Here is a 22,104-nt window from a genome sequence, read left to right on the forward strand (position 1 = left end):
ACTGGAGTTATTGATTTTTTGTTTATACTTTTACCGGGTACAATAATAGTTCAGCATAATATTAACCAGAAAATACAACAAATGAATATGTAAGTAGTATTGTGAACGTTAACAATAGTTAGTAAGTTTTATTTAATATTTTCAGAAGTAGCATATGGCATAGACAACAATCATTTATCATAAACCAAACATTAATAAATGAATATATTCTGTTTATCCTCTCAAATCTTCGGTCTTTGTGTTATCTGTCCGTGTCCATTGTAAATTCGTAAAAAAGGCAAAGATTGTGAACAAGATCGGTTTAATGATTTTCGTGTGTGAGTAATAATTATTCATCGTAACATCTTTACCTAGTTATCTAATTGGAAAATAGAAGTTGAAATATGGACAAAAGGAAATTATCAACTGCGGGCGATAGCCTGTATCAAATACTGCAGGTACCCAAAACTGCAACCGCCGATGATGTCAAAAAAAGTTATCGTAAATTAGCATTGAAATATCACCCGGATAAAAACTCAAATAATCCAGTGGCAGCGGAAAAGTTTAAAGAGGTGAATCGTGCTCACAAAATATTAAGTGACGCTACAAAGAGAAATATCTATGACAACTATGGCTCCCTCGGATTATACATAGCTGAGCAATTTGGAGAAGAAAATGTCAACTTCTACTTCACTGTAACTAGTCCTTGGTGCAAAGCCCTTCTCGTTATTTGTTGTATTTTGACGGGATGTTACTGCTGCTGCTGTCTTTGCTGTTGTTGTAACTGCTGCTGTAACAAATGTAAACCGCGACCACCAGAAGAGTCTGGTGATTACCATACTCTTGAACGTGACGATTCAGACGGGATACATCCGGTGACGATGCAGCCAGGTGGTGAAGGTCGTCCGTCCGGTGAACAGGCGCCACCCATCGCCATGCCGGCGCCGGCTCCGGGCGTATCCGAAAACACGGGTCTCAACACAGGTGGGGTTAATTATGGAATTTCGCATTAACACTATCATTGCAAGTTATAGTATATAAACTTTATCGCTTTACATATACATTTCATCATATTTTTCTTTTAATTTATTCAGATAATGGGAAAATGTATATTTACTCTGATTTTTTAAAGCTTTGTAGGACAATGTAAGTTACGAGTTATCTTAATACCAATCATTTGTATTGGATGTAGGCTAATGAGAAGAAATACCAATGTGACTCATAAAGGCTTAAATATGTTTTTATTAATTTTCAAGATATGAGGTATTATCTAATCTACAGATTAAGAATTCTTCGGTGAATTGATATTCTGACACATAAGTATTTTCAAAATTATTTTTTAACCAATTTTAAAAACAAAATGTTAATTCTTGGATTCAACAATTAGAAATGAAATACTTATTAATCATTTTGTACATTATAATTGTATATATTTAATAAGAGCTTGTTTGCTGTTTTAAGAATTTGTGTAAAGACAAAATGTGTACACATTATACAAACTTTAAATTGTCTCAATCATTGCTTCCTTATTTATGTAATTCAAGAAGAAAGCAATTTATTCACTTCTAATTTAAAATTAAAACACACATTCTAACAAGGGTATTCATTAAAATATTAATGATTTTAGTTAAAATAGTAAAATATAAATGAAATTTGAGATGTAAGCACTTGTGATGAACCAGTTACTGTCATACAATGCTTATAAATAATGAAGAGCAGCTACTCTTAATAATGTGGGTTTTCAATTAAACACTGATGCCTCTTTCTTTCACCAATGACTTTACATTTGAAAGAAGAAGACACTACATTGCTTAACAAATCACCCCACAATAGCAGGCTGTTGGTTAGCAAAACATTTGATGACTACTACTACATATTTATTTAGTAAAAGAATTGTAGAATTTTAAAGAGATAAGCAAGACAAAGATATATATATAAGTACTGTAGATGGTTTCTCCATCCATTTAATGGCCACTTAGATTTATGTAATTTGTTAAAACATGTTCTGTTTATCGAATTGTAATAATTGATATTCCTTTCCTCCTAATCACACACTGTAATTGTGATATATTTAGAGATTTCACTATAAAAAATTGTAAAAGTATTGCTTAAATGTAAAAAAGTATAATTTTATTATTTATTCAATTAACTGCTATGAGAAAATTATAAAAATATTACCCTTGTTTTGGTTCTTGACATTTCTTTTTATTTAGCTTAAAAATTAACTCACATTTCTTGTTAAAAAAAATATCTCAATACATAATTAAGGCTTAGACATAAATTAATAGTGATTTTAATGTCATTTATCAGTGTTTATCTTGCACATATTAGTTAACATATTGCAAAATATAAACATTCCTGCCTTTATTAATTAGTATGATAGATAACAAAAAGGAATAGACAACATCTTCGATATTGCATAACTTTAGTACCAGAATGGTACTAAAATTTATTAAGTTAAATAGAGGTTCCCTTTCACATAAGACATTTGTGAATGAATATATAAATTCAATGTTATTGATTTGAAACTTTTTTTGTACATAGATGAAATTTGTAGTTTGTCCGAAGAGGTTCTATTTATTTTGATATATAGTATCATTATCACTAACATAAAAAATAAATACCAATGAAAGGTTGATTCAAATGGTTTTAAACTATTCACTTGATGCTTTTGATAGGCATGTTTAGTTCTATATCCTATTAAATTTAATGCTTTAAAGATAATTTAAAAAAAATCATTATTTTTGTTATTAATATGATGTCAATTTAGTTGTTTAAATAAGTCATGATATTATTACACACATTAGATAAAAATAAAACTATGTCACATTACAATTAAAGGGTGTAATTGTCTTAAATTAAAAAAAAAATTTTGTTAAAAATATGTATTTGTATGGTCTATTAAGCTCAATGTTAAAGTAGTTAATCTTTTTGAAATGAGAATAAAAAGTTTTGTGTCATCGAAAATGCTTTGATGAAACTGAGCTTGGAGTGCACTCACTTTTTTAAAGCCACTGAAGAGTGACCCACTGGCATTCATTGTCACACTTTGTTCTTCCAATTTATATAAATCTATTTGACATTGTGTTTGTTAAAATTGTCTAACCAATATTATTTTTAATAATATGGAAATAGTATGGAATTGAGAATAACAAGAATAATAATAATATAAAAAAATATACTAATCAATTCAGGAAAATGATTAAAATATAGGTAAATGGAGCAGATGTTTTTCCATTTTCATAAAAGGCAGCGAGGGTCTCTTACAGATTATTTTGTTATCTGTGTACTGTGACCAAAATATTTACTTATGACATAATATTAAGATAAACAAATCTTAAGATGTTTGCTAGAATGCTAGAGGAGAAATTTGTCCAGTATTTCGTTAAAATATCTCTCTTTAATAACAAATAATATTAGGTTTATTTATAAGTAGCAGACAGTAGTTATGTTGTAATATGGTGGTAGTTGATTGTATAATAATATATTAAGAACATGGCTTTTTAATATTGTTGACTTTATAAAATGTTACTAATTGATAGATAGAGTGATAATTGTGTTTTTAAAGTTTTGCTTTAAACAAGAGAACACATATTATATTGTCTTGTCCCTATCCGGAAAATAATGTTACATTATGTTTAAGGTTAACATCTTTCATATATAATTAGATTATTCAACTATTGTGGCTAGTGTAACTCAGTTTCAACATTCTTCTTATATATAATTTTTAGATAGTCAATACATAATAGCTTCTTTTATTACTTCATGATAAAACTGAAAGTCATTTCTTAAATTAAAAATGAATGAGTTTGTCACGTCATTAAGTGGTACCTATTCATTACTATATCAGTATAAGAGTTAATTGTTCCCAATTCTTATAATATTCTATCAAAAATTTCTGAGAGTAATCATTTGTAATATAGTTTGTTTTGTATGTCTGATATACTTAAAATTTAAAACAAGAATCTATCATTCCTTATCATGAAGTGTTAAAGGAGCTTCGTTTTTTTTTAAAAAAAAAACAATTGTTGCAAATGCGGCGTCTGCTCTAGCCATTTATTAGGTTAGACAAGAGAATCTTTCGGCGCCTTTGTTTCACTTTATTTAGAAATAAACTGGTAAGGCTTTGGCCTATGGAGAGATGAATATTACATTATATTTTTCGCTTATAATTTAATAGCGACTGCTTCCTTCGCTCTTCCCTAGAGCCGGCGCTGTACATATGGCTGTCCATATAATATGTAGCAGTCTGCAACAAGCTAATATTTCTGCGATATTATAATGTTTAGTAGAGCCATAAGTTAGTACATATTCATTCTAATAACAATTTAATAAGATTTTCGTATTATGGCATTGTAAAAGGCTAAAGAATAATAAATTTTTAGGCACATAATATATGAACGGCCCTACGTCTTTATAAAAAAAAAACGATCATTTAATTAAACTACTTATTAATGTAATTTGGTAAATTGTCTGTTAAAAAATAAAACATTACTTATTAAACCTACCTTAGAAGTAATAACAGATTTCCTATACTACGTGTATATTAATGTTATGATACTAGTCAACGAGTATTTATTACATGAGTGTCGAATTATAAAATGTTAATTGTAATTACACCTGATACTTTCAATCGAATAAATTTCTGCATATTAAAAAAAATATCTATCAATTAAATCACCGTCGCCTATTCATTTAAAAAATAAAATGAATTAATTAATAAATTATAAAAATATCGTTAATATTGGCACGCAGTAAAAGTTAAAAATGTATGTGTTCATTTCTTATTTTCAGGGAGCAGTATTCCAAAATACACATGAAGTATTTACAGCTAGTCTAACGTTAATTGTAAGAGAAATGAGGAACTGACTACTTATAACCACCAACATGCCAGCTTCTTACAGTTGTAAGCGTAAAATAATTTTATGTTTACGTTTTTTTTTTTATAATTGTTTATTTAAGTATTGGTTTAATGTTATTTGTTATTTAATACTTACTAGTTTAAAATCTGTGCCATCGTTCGCGGCAATTTTATGGCAAAGATAGTTAACTACGCTATGAGCCTTTTTGAATTTTATGTTTTTGTACACCTTTTTTTTGTTATTTTGGTAATTAAAACGTTAGTAAATATTATAATAAAAAAATGGCCAGGTTTGAATATAACAAAACTCATAATTTTAATTAATTTAATATAATATTTATCGTTTGTAACCTGTTTTATCCTGCGTTATTTAAAAATAAAGAACTACGAATTTGAAGTTAAAAGAATAGGGCTTTGGAATACTGCCACTTTTTAGACTCGGCCTAGTTTCTTTGCCTTGTTATTTATTGATTCCATTTTAAGGTCAAGTATTCACAAATGAGATATTACTAAAATAATACTGCTAATATAATAATATTACAATTATTATAATTCATTGAACACATGATATAAAAATAATGTATATTGGCACATTAAAAAATTGCTTTAAATTATGGATATTACGTTAACGGAAATACTTTAAATAATCTATTTTACACGTAGGGCGTTAGTTGTAAGTTTGTTTTATAATATTTTTTGGTTAGATATGAAATTAAAAGTTACATTTCGATAATTTTAGCTTAAAATAATTGCAGAATGCATTGCAATTTATAATGATTATGCCTGTATGAATATTATTATTATAAAGATAAATAAACAAAACGTATCAACGTGCATACAGTGATTATAGGTTATAATTTAGAGCACATCAAAATATATTATAAGTTAATTATAAAAGCAGTGTTTTAGAATAAAGACTAATGTCTTGTTACTGTAGATGATATTTAAATTGTATGTAAATCTGACATAAATCACAAAATTAGATGCACACAAAACATGCTAGATGTATAATATTCCAAAATAATTCTATTTATATAATATATAATGGACTTTGTACACCAATGTCGCATCCGAGATGTTAGTACCATACACGTGGTAAGTAAGAATTAATGTTTCGTCAAAAGAATAAATTACGAAATGTTGTTCGTTTAAAAACAAGACTTGATACCGGTTTATGATAATTTAAATAATGTTTAATTCCATTAATAGTGTCGTCTTATATCGATGTAGAATATGTATTGAAATCAGCTGTTTTTAAACGATTTCCAAGTAAGCTTTCGCTTATGATAGGTGTATAACGTATTGTAACGTCTCTATATGAAATAATAAATATAAATACAGTTGAACTCTGATGATCTATTTTACTGATTTAGTTTCTAAACTAAATTTACCCAAAATATACCATTCGGTGAGTAATTTTTTTTCTAAATTCAATTTCAAGTGTCGGATTAAGGAAAATGTCGTTATAAATTAAATTTATTTGTAAATATAATTATAATTTAAGTTTTCTTCCATACATAGCTCAACAGTATTCAAGAAAAGAACCTACTCAGTCCTTAGAGGCCGTCAGCACACCTGCATGGTGGATTCTCACCTGTTTCCTATTATGTTTCGATGAGAATTTTTAGAAAAAAAGGGTTTTTGTTGAAATGTTCCTTCAAAATATAAGTACTGAGGCCCTACATGCTTATGGGGAGCTTAAGGAGGCTTAGGTATAAGTGGAGGCAGGTTATATCGAGGAGTGCAATCTTTAGCTTGATTCGAGTTTTTTTTATAACCTGGTACTTTACTACTCGATTGTATTGTCACCTGCACGAAAATTTGCAACATTTCAATTTAATTTCGGTTATAAGATTTTACTTACAAATATTATTATATGATTTTATTAACTTAATTATCAATATTATTTTTTAATCATCATTTATTACTTCAAACATTATATTACTTGATTTAATTCAATCGCTGGCCACTAGTCAGGAAGCTACGTCACTACGGTATTAATGCCGCTGCACTCGGTCTTTTAATTTTGTACCCGAGTAATCGAATACAAAGGGTTGATGTTAATGGCAAGAGATCAAAGATTTATTCTTGGTCCATTTCTCTTACAAAAGACCTACTAGCTGCATGCAATGGGGCGCTCAAATTAATGGGTTATTTAGTAAACAGTTCTGCAGCATTCACGGTTAAGAAAATTAGATTGTTAACTGATGTGGATACGACTCGCCCTTTTATTTGTGGTGCAGAAGAGGACTATTCCCACAAAATGTATCCTGGGCCTAAAGTTTCATTAAGAAACAAATTCAAATCAATTATTGATTGTCGTTTCTCAGTATATATGAGATATTCGTAAAAATACTCTCAGTACGAGTTGAACAAGCATAACGTTGCGAATGTTACCTAACACAAGGTTAATAAGTCTTGTTGGGAAATATATACGCTTTTACAACGTTTAAAATTATTAAATTGCAAAATTAAAAAAAATATATTAAGGAACATTTATGTGTTACATGTTCTTATAAAACTAATGAATTCTTAAATGATACCACACCGGGAATGAATCGATGGTCTCCACTGAGTTCCTATTGCCGGTTTTTTCTCGGGCCTGTTTGGTTTTCCTACCGAACCAATGGAAGTTTTTTTTCTTGTCAATCATTAAGTTTGATGATTCTATTTTAAGGTCTAAGTTACAGGTAACTACAATCCTGTTCTCTGAATAACAATAACTGAAATTCATTAATTTATTTCACATAAGTTGAAATGACTGAAAATAACTTTGACCTACTCGCATACTTATGTATCGTCAAGTCTTAAAATCCATTTTATATTGTGTTAAGCCTTTAATATAATTACATTAAAACAATACGCTCACACAAGTTAACGTTTAACTGAAGCATTTAGAATTATGAATTAAAAACGAAAACTTCGTAATTCAACTATAAACAACCGTTACTGATTAGGTAAAGTAACAGCCCGTTAATGTCCCAATGCTGGGCTAAGGCCTATTCTCCTTTTGGAGGTGGTATGGAGCCAATTCCAGCATGCAACTCCAATTGTAGATTTTATGTTCGTGTTTCTCGCGATGGTTTTTTTAATGCTATATGAATTATAAACTCAAATTAAACACATGAAAATTCAGTGATATCACCTGGTTTCAAAATGCGATGAAAAACTGCGTGTTCTAACCATTGGACAGCCCTTAGTCGTCTGTTATTTCCTGTTATTAAAAATGACTGATCTTAATTAAATGGCTGGAAATACATATTTTTATCCGACGTCCGAGGATTTGATTTTAGGACGCGTATATTTATCTTTCTATATAAATTAAAATGTTTCTTTGTATGGTTGCCCTTGTTAGGAATATATCATATTTTAATAAAAAGTAAAATGTATATAAAATCCAACTCTGTAAAAATGCTGATTGAGCACGTGATTCTCCAACTTCATCATGTCGAAAAAGCAAAGAAATTTGGATTGAAATCTGAATGTGTAACCTTGACCCTGCCTGCCAAAAATCTCAACGACCTTTATATAAACGATTATGATGGCGTAATGCCTATCACACGTTGTCTTTACTTACGACTTGAAGTACGCATTGCGTATTTTAAGCCATGAAGAGCTTACTTCTGGGTGGCTGCTCATCAGGTAGGGTACTCGTCCTATTAAGACCCCCTATGAGGCCCTATGAGAAGCCCTATGAGGCTCTATGCCCTATGAGGAGTTATCCACTAATAATGAGATTTTTTATTTCACATAAAAACTACTGTTAGGAATACGCCCAATTAATTATTATAATTCCAGATGCTATGACAATGTTAAATACATATCAATTTAATTTAATATAAATCATTAAAACATGTTCGAACCTCGGATTTCTTTACCCTTTTCTAACTAAGTACCTAAGATATATTTTCTACCACAATGTAATATTATTGTAATTATGATGTTTTATTTGTTACGAAGGTATGCCATAATGATATTCTCATAAGTGAAAATTTATCGTAAGCAATTTCATCAATTAATTTAAATAACTTATTTCCAAATTTTTGGACGGGTTTATATATTTTTTTTTATAAGTAGCTTATATAATGCCTAATGATAAAACTCGTCTTAAACTGCCTATAATCTTTTAATAATCGTAAATAATTAGTGATTGCTGAATATCAGTGAAAAGCAGTAAATTAACATTCAGTGACATTTGCTAAAGACTTTAGTTAGAGTTAACTCTAAAGTAGCGCTTCTCGCTATGAATTCAAGCGCGATAGCCCTCATTCTAATGGAACTTTCATAATTATACTTTCACAATCTATGTACAAAGACTACATGGTATGTTTATAATCTGTATATTTTTTAAAACGATTATTATGTCCAATGTAATAATTTATAAGAAAGTTATTTGTCTGCAGTCTAGACACTTCAAAAGCATACGCTGCCAAAATTATTAAAAGACGAACGAGATTCTATTAAGTCTACAATAGAATAGAAATAGTTTGGAGAGTTAACCTTTATTACTTTGCAATCTGAATCACTACCTTCGTAGATATTAGAAGACGTTTGACGAAACGAATGAAATAAAAATACGCAATACTTGCGGTATATTATTATACCTATACCTAAAAAACCATAATTTTAACAGGCGGGCAATACATACCTACTATAGTATTGTATTGGTCAATTATTCAGAGAATAATTATATTTATATACAAGATTATACAAATATACAAAGTATACATTCAACTTCATGGTATATTATATACTTAGGTAACATTAGTTCCATGACCTTAAAAATGACCTGATTGACCTGTTTTTGTTCCTCCTTGGCGGTTTAAACATCCTTGACTTGCCAAATATGGCTCCATTGACCTGAATGCGAATACAGTGTCCAATTAAGTTTGTTTTATGGTTCGGTGTGATTTTATGTCACATCTAATACTTTTTAAATAAATTCCAGATATTACACGTCAATTTCGTACTATCAGAATTTTAACGAATGTAAACAAAATTTAACGAATAAAAAGTTACGAGTGATGGTGAAATAACAATGATATTCAAGAACGTAATTTTTAGTTCAGTCTACTGTCTACGAACACAGTAGGTACAGTCTTACTTAATTGACTAATTGTGTAATTAAATTTGTCACCGCGCTTCGCAGACTGCAGTGGATTGCGGTCCTTAGGATTGGATGACAATTAGTAAAAACCAGTAAAATTGTCTATGTCTAAATCTGTTTAGATTGTATATAATATAATACTTGACAGTACGCCAGAGTTATAGCCAGGCTTTGTTAGAGTATACTTTTGACGTTTTAGATCTATTCAGCAAGATTTCGCAGTAATAACAATCCGTATATAGCAAATAAGAAATTGGATAAGACAAAATTACTTGAAAGTGATTATACAAGAATCACATGGGTATTATATTTGGCTTATCTCTGATATTGGTATTTGTCCAAATATATATTACAGATGTTTTTAAAACAGTTATGTATTTAAATATTTAAGTGCCGACTCATTTTTTTGTATGAGTAATTTTATTTTAATATTTTAGATATTGAATAAAACACGCGATTCCTAAACGCAGATTGCGGATTCAAAACCAGACATTCATTTATAAATTGTCTCGTGTTTAATGAAATTTGTGTTTATGTTCGTGCTCGGTGGTGAAGAAAAACGTCGTGTAAGGAAAACTGTGTTTCTGTATTAGAGCTAGGTACTTCGTAGTGGTAGCTTGGGTCTTTTCTAAATGAGAAACTTTAGCCCAGTAAACACATCAGCCCGCATTCATCCACTGCTGGACATAGGCCTCTCCAAATGCACGCCACTGTGGTCTTTCTTCGGCAACTAGCATCCAGCTCCTGCTAGCCGTCTTGCGCAAATCGTCACTCCACCGTGCCTGAGGACGTCCTACACTACGTTTGCCGAGACGCGGTCTCCACTCTAGAACACTTTTTCCCCAACGGTTATCTGTTCTACGACAAATATGGCCGGCCCACTGCCACTTCAGCTTACTAATCCGGTGGGCTATGTCGATGACTTTGGTTCTCTGACGGATCACCTCATTCCTGATGCGATCCCTCAGAGATACTCCGAGCATAGCCCTTTCCATAGCACGCTGAGCGACTTTAACCCGGTGGACCAGCTTTGTCGTGAGTGTCCACGTTTCGGCTCCGTATGTCATGACGGGTAGGACGCACTGGTTGAAGACTTTCGTCTTAAGGCACTGTGGGATCGACGACGTGAAGATTCGTCGTAACTTCCCAAATGCTGCCCAACCCAGCTGAATTCTTCTATTAAACTCATCCTCAAAGTTGTTTCTACCTAATCGCAATGTCTGCCCGAGGTAGACATATTTTTGAACAACTTCGAGGATGGTACCGTGTATCGCAATCGATTCCGGTAGAACATGTTCATTGAACATGACCTTGGTTTTATCCAAGTTCATCCGTAGGCCGATGCGCATAGAAGAATCAGCCAGCTCATTCAGCATCTGTTGTAGGTCCTGCAGCGTTTCTGCCATGATGACGATGTCGTCTGCGAATCTCAAGTGAGAGATGTACTCGCCATTGATGTTGATGCCACGCCCTTTCCAGTTCAGCGTCTTGAACATGTCCTCCATTGCATTAGTGAACAATTTGGGGGAAATAACGTTCCCTTGTCTCACTCCTCGATGCAATGGTATGGGATTCGTTTGCCGACTCTGTACTTGGACGGACATGGTGGCGGCCTTGTAGAGACATCTCATACAGTTACACTGGCTCACTCGTCCTTCAATCCGGAACACAATAATACTTAGTACTGAGTGTTTCTGAAGAAGAGAATATCTGAAGAGTGGGTATTATCTACCTAGTCGGGTCTATTCTAGCACAAAGCCCTACAGCCAACTACATCATAAAAATATTAAATAAAAATATTTATTTCGTTTAGATATTATTATTATCATCATCGATACGGTATTAAAAACACGTAAAATCAGTGAGTAGATTTTGATAAAACCGTGTGGTAATAGTGTTATACATCGACAAACATTGTTAGCTTAGATAAGAGATTTTAATAAATGAAACAAATGTAATATTTACTGAAAATCCTTTAGTAGGTACCTTGTTATTTATAATACAAAATGTCCATTCATTAATGTTACATTCTTCCATTGAACATAAAATATATAGGGCCGATCCAACACAATTTCTAATTCCGGTGTCTCGTCCCACTCAATTCCTACAATAAATAAACGATTCAGTTAAGCAGGAAGAACCGTGGGAAGATGTTATTTGGTTATTAAAATTTCTATATTTAACAATTACTTTATAAAAATAGGTATCGATATAGCCCAGTGATAAGAACACGTGGCTAAAAAGCCTTTATAATCATCTCGTACTCGGCGGTGAAGAAAATATGTCGAATTAAATTCTACGTTACATGTGTATCCACCAACCTACATTGGAAAACGTGGTTTAATAAGCTCTAAACGTTCTCGTCCAAAGCCTTAACCCAGCAGTGGGAGATTTACAAGCTGTAACCTAAAATTTGAATACAATGCATAGAATATTATTACTATATTTTTCCTTCAAATAACGTCATCTCATGAATTGCTTTAGTCGCTGTTAGATTTATAACAATTACAAAAGTAGTAAAATTACGTCTAAATCTTATTGCGCTTTATTATTTCTAGTTAACTATTATTAATTTAATAATCAGTAGGTATATAGTGTAAGTAGTAGTTAAACAAGACAATAACTTTATTGTGATAATAAAGCAGTCGCTAATTTGTCAAAGTAAAATTTAATTTATTCAAATCCGTTTTTAATTTCTTCTTAAGCAGAAACGTTACGTTGTACGTTGTTCAACTAAAATCAAACTTTGTAAAACATCTGCTGAGACAAACTCGATAATTTATTTGGAAAGCGATCTTCCTTTTTTATTCTTTAGTGATTTTTTCCAAAGCATTGACGCAAGTGAATAAAACGATATAACTATATTGCAGTCGGTCGTCAAATATTTTGATGGAAATATGTCGAAAGATCTGATCACTTTAATATATGTATTAATAAGCACTTGTCTACGTAATATTCCAATTGCCAGACGTTGATCACATAATATCAAATAACATGAATGTGATTTTATTATAGACTTTGCATGTTTCAGAAAAAATAATGCATTCAATACTTAGTTTTGATTGCATTCAATAAAATAAATTATAGTGTGATTAAATTTGTATAGGCACTATTTTTCGATTAAATTTATTAGAACGTACCGTCGTCTTTAAAAGCATTTCTGCCTGCTTCTGCCCAAAACATTAGGCGCTGCACAGCATGAGAAAGGCGCATTTTATCGCAGCGACTCGAATTATTCGTCTCTACCAAACGTGAAATGCCCATCTACAAAAAAAAAAGACTTAACGAGTTACGTTTCCAGATAGTAATATGACAATTATTAAAAGTAACGTTACATTATGTGATCATACTTATTACGAACCGTTTTTAATTTTCCTGGTAACAATAATGTCATTCGTAGAGTGTAAATAGGCATAGTTGCGGCTATTCGCATTGTACGCATTTTGTTATTAAGATCGTGTATGCTAATATTTGACATGACCTTCGCTAGACTTCTGATAGAGTATCCTCGAGGAACCAACAACATAAGTGAGAGACCGGGAGTTGCATATTTGATTTCGACAGCCTAAAAAAGAACAATGGCGTATTAAATATCTTCAGTAGATAGCACATGCAAATGGTAAATGTTTATCATTGGGGGCGGTACACGAGTATCGAATTTATTGTGTGTTCATATGGTCAGTATCGCTAGTCTCGGTTCCATTGAGCTTGCAGCGATGTTGCGTTACGGTGGCTTTTTGTGTTTTATTTTAATTAACTTAATCCTCGTCCGGGCCGAATGTCCTCCAGAACGGGAACAGGACTTGCACGACGAGGCTAAGCTGCACAGCGATTTATTATGCGCCTACAATTCAGACTATCGTCCTGTAAAGAACCACAAAAGTGCCGTAAATGTTAAAGTGCGCTTTGCTTTAAAATATATCAGTTTCGATTCGTTGGAAGAAACGATAACTCTCCACAGTTGGGTGGCTCTAAACTGGAAGGACGAATATTTAAATTGGACGCCGAGTGATTACGGTAATATTCAAGAAGTTCAAATCGAGAGTCATGAAATATGGTCGCCGAGTATGGCTCTGTTTAACGCAGATGCTTCCACATACCAATCGGACTCGTTTTATACAACTTGTTTGGTTAATAGCGAGGGAACGGTCACGTGCGTCCCGCACATTGCGCATACAGGCATTTGTCGCACGACACTGCGCAGCTGGCCGTACGATGTGCAGAATTGTACACTCTATTTCGGCTCGTGGATGCACACTGGCGAACAGGTGAACTTTACATTTTACAATACAAATCCGGTCGTTCTTGACGATTTTCAAAACGGTCCTGGTTGGAAACTTTTGAACGTCGCTCACGATCGATTACCGGGAGCGTATAATTGTTGTCCCAACAGTACGTATCCGATGTTAAAATACACATTTACATTGCAAAGAGAAGCAGCCGGACCAGCTGCAATTATTGTAGTTCCATCGATCGTCATCGTACTGTTGACCCTTACTTCTCTATTGATGGATATTAAGGACAATACTCGATTAATGCTAATATGTTTCAGTTTGTTCGGTCATTTTATTTTTATAACCGAGATCGGATATATAGTACCTAAGCTAAGTTCCGACACACCGATTATATTATTATTTATCCGAGATTCGATGGTAGTTACACTGGCGGGTATATTGGTAACATTAATGCTGATGTCTCTGAGGAAACGAACTCTGCCGCCGCCGTCGTGGATTGTGTCTCTTAACCGACTCGTAAGCAGCGGGCCTGGACGATACGTTGTTTTCACAGAATTCGATCCTAACGTCTCTGTTGAAGATAAGGCGCTCACGGACGATTCTGTTTCCGGTTCTAACAACGACAAATCCAACGCCGCTGTGGATTGGATCCAGTTTGCCAATCTGCTTAATACTTTTGTATTTATAGTATCATTTGTTGTTTATTTCATTTTAATAACTACTTATATCCCTACTGATTCTTTATTACAAAATTCTTAATTATAAAAAATATACAAAAAATTACGATTAATCTTAAAAATTATGTTAAATTCTACCTCTAAAAATAGTTAAACGTTTAACAAAATGGAATCGTAAATTGATCCTGTTTATATAATAAAAATTACAGTATAATTATGTATATATATATATGTATATACATACTTATATATATAAGTTTCATTCTATATACACATTATTAAATTAAATAGTCTATACTCGTAATTTTTTGATAAATTGAAAATGTGTTATTTATATATCAAAAATAATAAGTTGTAAATATACGAATTTCAATTTTTTTTTATATTAATATAATAATAGAAGGATAAAATAAATTAGTTTTATTAATATTCCTCACGTCAGCATTCCATTCGTCAAGAGGACAATATCGCATAACGTCATTTATTCGTATCATCCTTACGGAGCTAGGAGCTGCTTTATTGGCATAGTAGAACTTTCTGGTACCATTTAGTACAATTGGAGGTGAACGCCAGCGAGCGCGAATGTACATAGTATTTAACAATATTGAACACAATCCCCCTGACATATCTTCCACGTCAAAAGTATCTCGCAATGCACCGCCTGAATCTTCCACTATCTACAAATGAAATGCAGATTATTATGTTGAAATAATATTTATATGTAGATCATACGTGCTTACATAAGTTAGAATTGTAACATCAGAAACGAAGCTTTATTTAAAGTTTTCTCCTATTTGATAGAACTAACCTATCCTAACCAAGTAACCAGGGCTGAATTTAGAAGTAAAGGACCTACATGAAGAGGGTCTACAATAGAGATTTATTTGCTGTTAGATAAAATAATAATTGATTCCAGCCTATCTATATAGCTAGTAAAACATATGTTTTTTTTTTAGCATTAGCAGCCTGTCAATTTTCCCACTGCTGATGCCTCCTCTTTCTTTGAGGAGAAGGTTTGGAGCATATTCCACCACGTTGCTCCAATGCGGGTTAGCGGAATACACATGTGGCAGAATTTCGTTGAAAGTAGACACATGTAGGTTTCCTCACGATGTTTTCCTTCACCGCCAAGCACGAGATGAATTATAAACACAAATTAAGCACATGAAAATTCAGTGGTGCCTGCCTGGGTTTGAACCCGAAATCATCGGTTAAGATGCACGCGTTCTAACCACTGGGCCATCTGTTTCTTACTTATAAATAAGTATAAGTAATTATACTTATATATATTTTACTAAATCTACATGTGTATATATGATATTAAATGTATTTACTCGTCGGAATTAGAATGCTTTTTGTTTTAGAAAATTTAATAGGTTACTTTCGGTAGTGAAAAATAAATAATGAAAATTGATAAAAATTAAAATATACGTAGAAATACTTATATTTTGATTCATAAAAGCGCATTATTATTTTAAAGCTATAAGTCGTAATTTATAGTCTGTATATCACGTGACCTTAGGCAAAAAACACGAGCCGCCATGGTGTGGCGTCAGATAGGCAAAAACTGTCATTTCAATATCATCTGGCACTTTGATAAACAACTTTTTAATGCTAGTATTTGTATATGACACACCAACGATAGCGATTATAATTTATTATTTTCCCAAAACACACCAAATATTTATAAATTTAACATTGAATGAGTGTCAGTCGTACACAGACTACTGTTGTTTTTATTAATGTGACGTCACCAATATGACCGACAGCGTTTTGGCGGGTATAAAAAAGGTTTAAAATTTAATTTAATTTTATGGCAAGTTAACGTGTTTATTTTGTCTTTTTTATTAGAAAAATCAAATTTTGAAGAAATTTTTAAAACATAGGCGAATACCCTATTGCGAAGGCCCCTTTGTCGTGGAGGCCCTAGGGCTATAGCTCCAAATCCCTTTAATCTAGCCCTGTTACTAACCTTAGTTGGTCCGAGGCCATTTAGGCAAAAAAAAGTTGTAGCTCAACAATAGAAATAACGAAGTGTGAAAATTGTAGGTATTTAAATGACTATCTACCAAACTATATCATGTGATAAAAACTGTTAATTATAATGCACTTTTATGCATTTTAATCATTTTGAGTCGGACAATAATTCCTAACTACTTGTTATCGTTGCTTGTAACAAAATAATCATATGAAGTTTTTTATTAATTATTTACCTCGTCTATGAAACATTAAAACATAATTGTTTTATATTTACGTTACTTCATCATTTAAACTAGCAACCCGCCCCGGCTTCGTACGGGTACAAATAATTAATAAAGATTTAAATATAATTTATACCAATTTGCACTCAGATAATAAAAATAAATGTTGGTTACAAATGAAATAAAATTGATTTTACAATTTTTTAAATCTTAATTTTTAACAACCTTTTTCTTGTGCAAAATGTTATGGCTATGATGGCTATCGATCCTTATTGAAAGCCGAGAAGTTATTTTATAAGTTACTTGCTTTTCTATATTAAATAACACAATAAAACTTACTTTTATTTATAAGTACCCTACTTAAAATAGAAATAATTACCATACGATTAAGACTTTTGCTTAAATTATTTGGAGTCTCCGTGTCATTCAATCGACCCACACTTATTTGTGCCGCTGTTGCGACATCGTTGACAAACTGCTGGCTGACTGGCAACCCAGCTCTAAGTACGAGACGGGAAGCCCAGCGAAATTTCATATCACTATTTGAATTGGGTAACCATGAAATAATTTGGCCCAACATTTTTATTTCTTCCTAGAAAATAACATGAAAACTTTATTATTTAAAGAACTCGTATGTACTAAAAATAAATTAAAACCACAAATCAAGCAGAGGTAAATGTTAGGTATTAATAAGAAATGATATTTTATTTGGTATAATTAAAATCGAAATTTCAATTCAATATATTCAATAATAGATCTATACATTTGTGAAAGAAATTCTTATAAAAATAAAAATATCATTTAAAAAAAATAGAAGTCTTCTTTTTAAGACTAGTGGGTTACAACAATAGTAAATTACTATTTAATTGTAAACAAAATTGTTTATATTCTAAAGTCTTTTTAAAATTACATAATACATATAAACATAAAAAAAACTTTTATTACCATTTTTGATGCATTGTATCCTAAGCATTTCTCGATTTCTAGTCTAGTGGGTTGATCAACTTCTGTGGATATAGCCATAAGAGCTAAATATAAAAACAGTGCTGATTGAATAAAACTAATTCCATTTTCTTGACGATTAGGAGGACTTATTGCTAAAAGTTTATTAAACGTCACCTGAAAATTAAATGGATATGAATTATCCGAAATATGTTTACGTTAATCTCACTCTTACAATTTTTTGAATCGGAATATTCAATGAAGTGTAGGTATATTTATTTCTTACAGTCATTTTGTTTTTTTCTTATATAATTGCGAGCAATCTATGACCACTCACGATCTAGATTTTATTTCGCCTAACAGTTGTTCAGGAAAGTAAAAAGATAGACAAAATAAATAGGGATTTATTCAGCTTCCATAACTCCGAAACAAGAGTACATAAAATAATTTGTAATTAATTACGAAAATAAAACTAGAATACAGTGCAAAATAATTTAAAGTTAAATAGTTAGCTATTAACAGTATTCCAGTTCATAATACGTATGGTAGTAAGTAATATTATATTACTGCAGAAAATTTTTACTCCTGAGTAAAAATTCAAAAATTTACGAGTCATGTTAAAAAATTTACCAAATAGCCAATACGCATTGCTAGTTTTTTTTAAATTGACGATACTTTAAAATTGCATTGATCACACTTTGCTCGATTAATAGCAATGCATGCTTATTAGAGCTTTCAGGTGTTTGCGAATATACCAAATCCAAATGACAAAGCTAAGCAAAACAAAGTATCTACCGCTTTTATATAGTTTTTATTGACTTTCAAGATCGTTAAGATGTCTGGAAGAGATCTCTACGTAGCGCTAAAATTACTTTCTTCCATATTTATATTTCCTTTACATTGTAAAATGCATGTTGTCTTGGTAGGGAATATTATTATTATCAAAATTTATACTATATTAAACTGTAGGCACTTACAGAAAACAAAGCAGATTGTAACTACGATATAATAACACTGCAATCCAATCCAATGCCATGTACAGAACAAGATGTAATTGAGGATATGATTTGTAAGAAAAATGATGGAAGGTAATGGAAGGAAAACCACCAACAGTGGCCCATATAAATATCATGATTCATATGGATAATAATTCATAATTATAAAGTTGTAAAATCGAAAATATAATATATCTATATTGTTTGATGATTTAATTTCTAAGGTTTGGTTTTTTGCCACGTAATCGTACGAAAACAGTATTGTAGGTTATACAACGTCAAAGTGATTCATTTTGTGCAAAATGTTTACTAATTATATATAAAAACCTTCCTCGTTTATCGCTCTTTCTATTATTGAAAACCGTATCAAAATACGTTGGTCTGAAAAGCGATACAAACAGAGGACGAAAGCGACTATGTTTCACATAAGCGATTAAATCATGCTTATGATTAAAATCAGGAATTGTTGTGAAACAAAAATAAACAACTAAAACATTTTAATTTTCCAATTAAAATAATATTGTCTGTCTAGCTTATTAATGGAATTTTTTTAATTAAAAAGTGGCTATTGACAAAATATTTTGATAAATCTCACTTACCTGGTAAAAGATACGCTCGAATTGGTTCAATGATTTAAAAAATAAATCAAAAAAATCTGCATTTGCTTCTTCATTATTTTCGTCATCTTCAATATTTGCAACCTTTGTGTTAACATTTTTCTCGTTATTACTTTTTAAGTTTTCGTATGCAGTTGACATTATCGAATCGTTTAATGAATGTGTAAATGTGTTATTCACGCTGGAGAAAATTGGCGTGGTTACTTGGTAATTAAACTTACTTTGTTTTGATAATACATTATTCGTCTTATTTTTATGGATTCCATTATTTTGGGTTTGTCGAATATTAGGCGAAGTGCTGTAGATTGTTGACGATGGAATAATATCGTCTATATTTATTTTTTGAGTTTCGGGTACTGGTAAAATGTCACCATGTGAAAATGGTAACTTTAAAATGCATGAGTGTCTTCTTCTGGAATACATTGTTTTGTAATTTGGGCTAAATCGCAAAACATTTGGGCAATGTACCCATTTCTTATTATATAAACATATTTTCAACAAACTGTGTCTGATATTGTGAGAGATTTTAAATTGAGCTTTTGTTACCTTTGTTATTTGGATATCGTAGGGTTCTACTTCAGAATATATAGCAAACAAAAGTAAAACTCTCACAAAACCGCTAGGAAACATAATTATTTGTTACAGATTTTTTGGAAAATCATTACTTGCAGTTAGAAATAGTCTAGAATACGAAACCTCTTATTGGCAAAACAAGCAATACGCTTAATATAGAAAAATAACACAGAAAGTGTGTCAGATATACGTCATAGTTAGAATTAATGAAAGAGAGTACATTTATCTTACTGCTAGTATTTTGGTTTGCGTTATGGTTATGCTGAGAAAAACTTTTGTTCCGTGCGATACAAGTAACTACTTAGCAATGAATTAATGTTCTAATTACTTTCCTGAACTGTTCGAATCGATAAGAAGTAAAAAAATCAACACTTTCGCTACCTAGGTCATATGTATCTCATACTTTAAACTGCTCAATTTAAAAGGAAATAAAACGTCTGTTTTTTGAATACTTTTATTTAGAGTTATAGTGTGCGTATCATGGATTGTTCTTCGTCAAAAATGATGGAGAAGACGGAGTAGTTATCTATAACAATATGATTAATCGGTATGAATATTTGATTATTTATATAAAAGGATTCATTAACAATGTAACTACATATTTTACACTAAATAAAAAAATTATAGACATCGTAACCTTCACTGATATGTATAGTGTATATCAACTAATATATGAGCATCATTTAAATTTAACATATGCTGTAATATTAGGTATCTGAAAAAAATATACTCAATCAAGGACAGCGGAATGAAACTGGGTGTGAAGGAAAAGTTGTCTGACTTTTAACTTTAGAATTTCAGCGGTTACAGCTTCTCAAACGAACAAAGATAATTTTGAATGGCTGGGTGCCCTTTCTTATCAGACTTTGTTTAATAAAGTATTATATAAATAAGAAAATAAGAACAAGATTCCAGCGGAGCGGATTCACGTCATTCATGCATAACGTTTCTCTGGAGTTCAATGTTCACTAGCAGATTGATCTGCCAGGGGTTTTATAAATTTGCCACCACGCACTCCTCATGACTCCTGACCTCTAGGTATATCTACATAAATATAAAATGAATGAGAAAAGCCCTAATTCCCTGACGTTTGCGAGAAAATATTCGTCACGAAGTCATGTAAGTCATGTAATCACATGGTAAGATATTTTTATAGTTCCGTGAACCTAATAATTACAATTTCGATGATATTATTTTAAGTAATGATGATATACATATATTTAATAATCCTTGTTTTATCAACACTTCAAAAAAATATAAAAATAATCCATTCAATTGTTAATTTAAAAAAGTACACAAAACTAAAATGTATACGTTTCATACTAAGCTTGTGACGATTGTTTTCGACATATTTTTATCGAGACAGTGTAAGTGTTAAACGCGATAAAATCCTTAGACATGGTTGGCTGAAAGTATATTGAGCGAGACCGTCATGTTACAAAGCAGCATTTATTCAATACATAGTAATAAATAATAACATTGTGGAATAAAAAAAAAAAAAAAAATTGAATCGTAGAATGTATTTTATATTCACGTAGTGAATTAAGCTTCTGCGTTGGTGTTCAAAATTGTAAAAATAAGGAATAGTGAAAAAAAAGTGAAAATCTTTCAAAGGCAAATTTTTATGTAACATTAAATCGCATCATAAAAACTAAGTATATATAAGTATATAATATGCACTAACCGACAGTGAGACTGAAAAGGAAATCGAAATCTTTTGCTTTTGCTTCTCTATAATAATCTATGTTAATATTAACAATTATTATTTTAATATTTTGTAATATATTTACGATTTTAATATATAACCTAACTTAAATGTTAAGAAAATAACAAGCTAATTTAAAAATAGAAAACCAATACCTACTTACTACAAAGGACGTTAAAACGGAGATAAAATATGACTATGAAGAAAACGTA

At 31.2% G+C, this 22,104-nt stretch overlaps 3 protein-coding genes across 5 annotated transcripts; 2 read left to right on the forward strand and 1 right to left on the reverse strand.

Moving 5' to 3' along the window:
- The first annotated feature begins 241 nt into the window (after positions 1 to 241).
- LOC125072408 (dnaJ homolog subfamily C member 5) lies at positions 242 to 5,448 on the forward strand. The gene is made up of 2 exons (XM_047683039.1): positions 242 to 963; positions 4,774 to 5,448. The coding sequence occupies exons 1-2, from the start codon at positions 384 to 386 to the stop codon at positions 4,797 to 4,799; spliced, it is 606 nt and encodes a 201-aa protein (XP_047538995.1). The 5' UTR covers positions 242 to 383; the 3' UTR covers positions 4,800 to 5,448.
- A 6,457-nt stretch (positions 5,449 to 11,905) lies between these two features.
- On the reverse strand, positions 11,906 to 20,488 carry LOC125071845 (serine protease inhibitor-like). 3 transcript variants are annotated; one of them, XM_047682265.1, is made up of 8 exons: positions 20,419 to 20,488; positions 19,597 to 19,795; positions 18,006 to 18,179; positions 17,440 to 17,652; positions 15,297 to 15,536; positions 13,309 to 13,512; positions 13,088 to 13,211; positions 11,906 to 12,051 (listed from the first exon to the last, which is right to left on the reverse strand). In XM_047682265.1, exons 2-8 carry the CDS (start codon positions 19,753 to 19,755, stop codon positions 11,942 to 11,944), a joined length of 1,224 nt encoding a protein of 407 aa, XP_047538221.1. In that variant the 5' UTR covers positions 19,756 to 19,795; positions 20,419 to 20,488; the 3' UTR covers positions 11,906 to 11,941. The 3 variants fall into 3 exon arrangements, with proteins under 3 accessions (XP_047538221.1, XP_047538211.1, XP_047538203.1); XM_047682255.1 differs by having other exon boundaries at positions 20,408 to 20,488; XM_047682247.1 differs by having other exon boundaries at positions 19,597 to 20,488.
- On the forward strand, positions 13,450 to 15,127 carry LOC125071860 (neuronal acetylcholine receptor subunit beta-3-like). The gene has a single exon (XM_047682278.1). It carries the CDS (start codon positions 13,571 to 13,573, stop codon positions 14,939 to 14,941), a length of 1,371 nt encoding a protein of 456 aa, XP_047538234.1. The 5' UTR covers positions 13,450 to 13,570; the 3' UTR covers positions 14,942 to 15,127.
- Positions 20,489 to 22,104: the final 1,616 nt, after the last annotated feature.

This window comes from Vanessa atalanta, chromosome 2, assembly GCF_905147765.1.
Source record: "Vanessa atalanta chromosome 2, ilVanAtal1.2, whole genome shotgun sequence".
In the NCBI taxonomy this organism is placed as follows: Eukaryota; Metazoa; Arthropoda; class Insecta; order Lepidoptera; family Nymphalidae; genus Vanessa; species Vanessa atalanta.

Coding starts and splice junctions, on each gene's coding strand:
- LOC125072408 (XM_047683039.1), top strand. CDS start 384: ATGGACAAAAGGAAATTATCAACTGCGGGCGATAGCCTGTATCAAATA. Junction 964..4,773: donor AAACACGGGTCTCAACACAG/GTGGGGTTAATT, acceptor TCTTATTTTCAG/GGAGCAGTATTCCAAAATAC.
- LOC125071860 (XM_047682278.1), top strand. CDS start 13,571: ATGTTTATCATTGGGGGCGGTACACGAGTATCGAATTTATTGTGTGTT.
- LOC125071845 (XM_047682247.1), bottom strand. CDS start 20,244: ATGTTTCCTAGCGGTTTTGTGAGAGTTTTACTTTTGTTTGCTATATAT. Junction 15,537..17,439: donor GCAAAAGTCTTAATCGTATG/GTAATTATTTCT, acceptor TTTCATTTGTAG/ATAGTGGAAGATTCAGGCGG. Junction 13,513..15,296: donor TTGACGAATGGAATGCTGAC/GTGAGGAATATT, acceptor GTTCTTTTTTAG/GCTGTCGAAATCAAATATGC.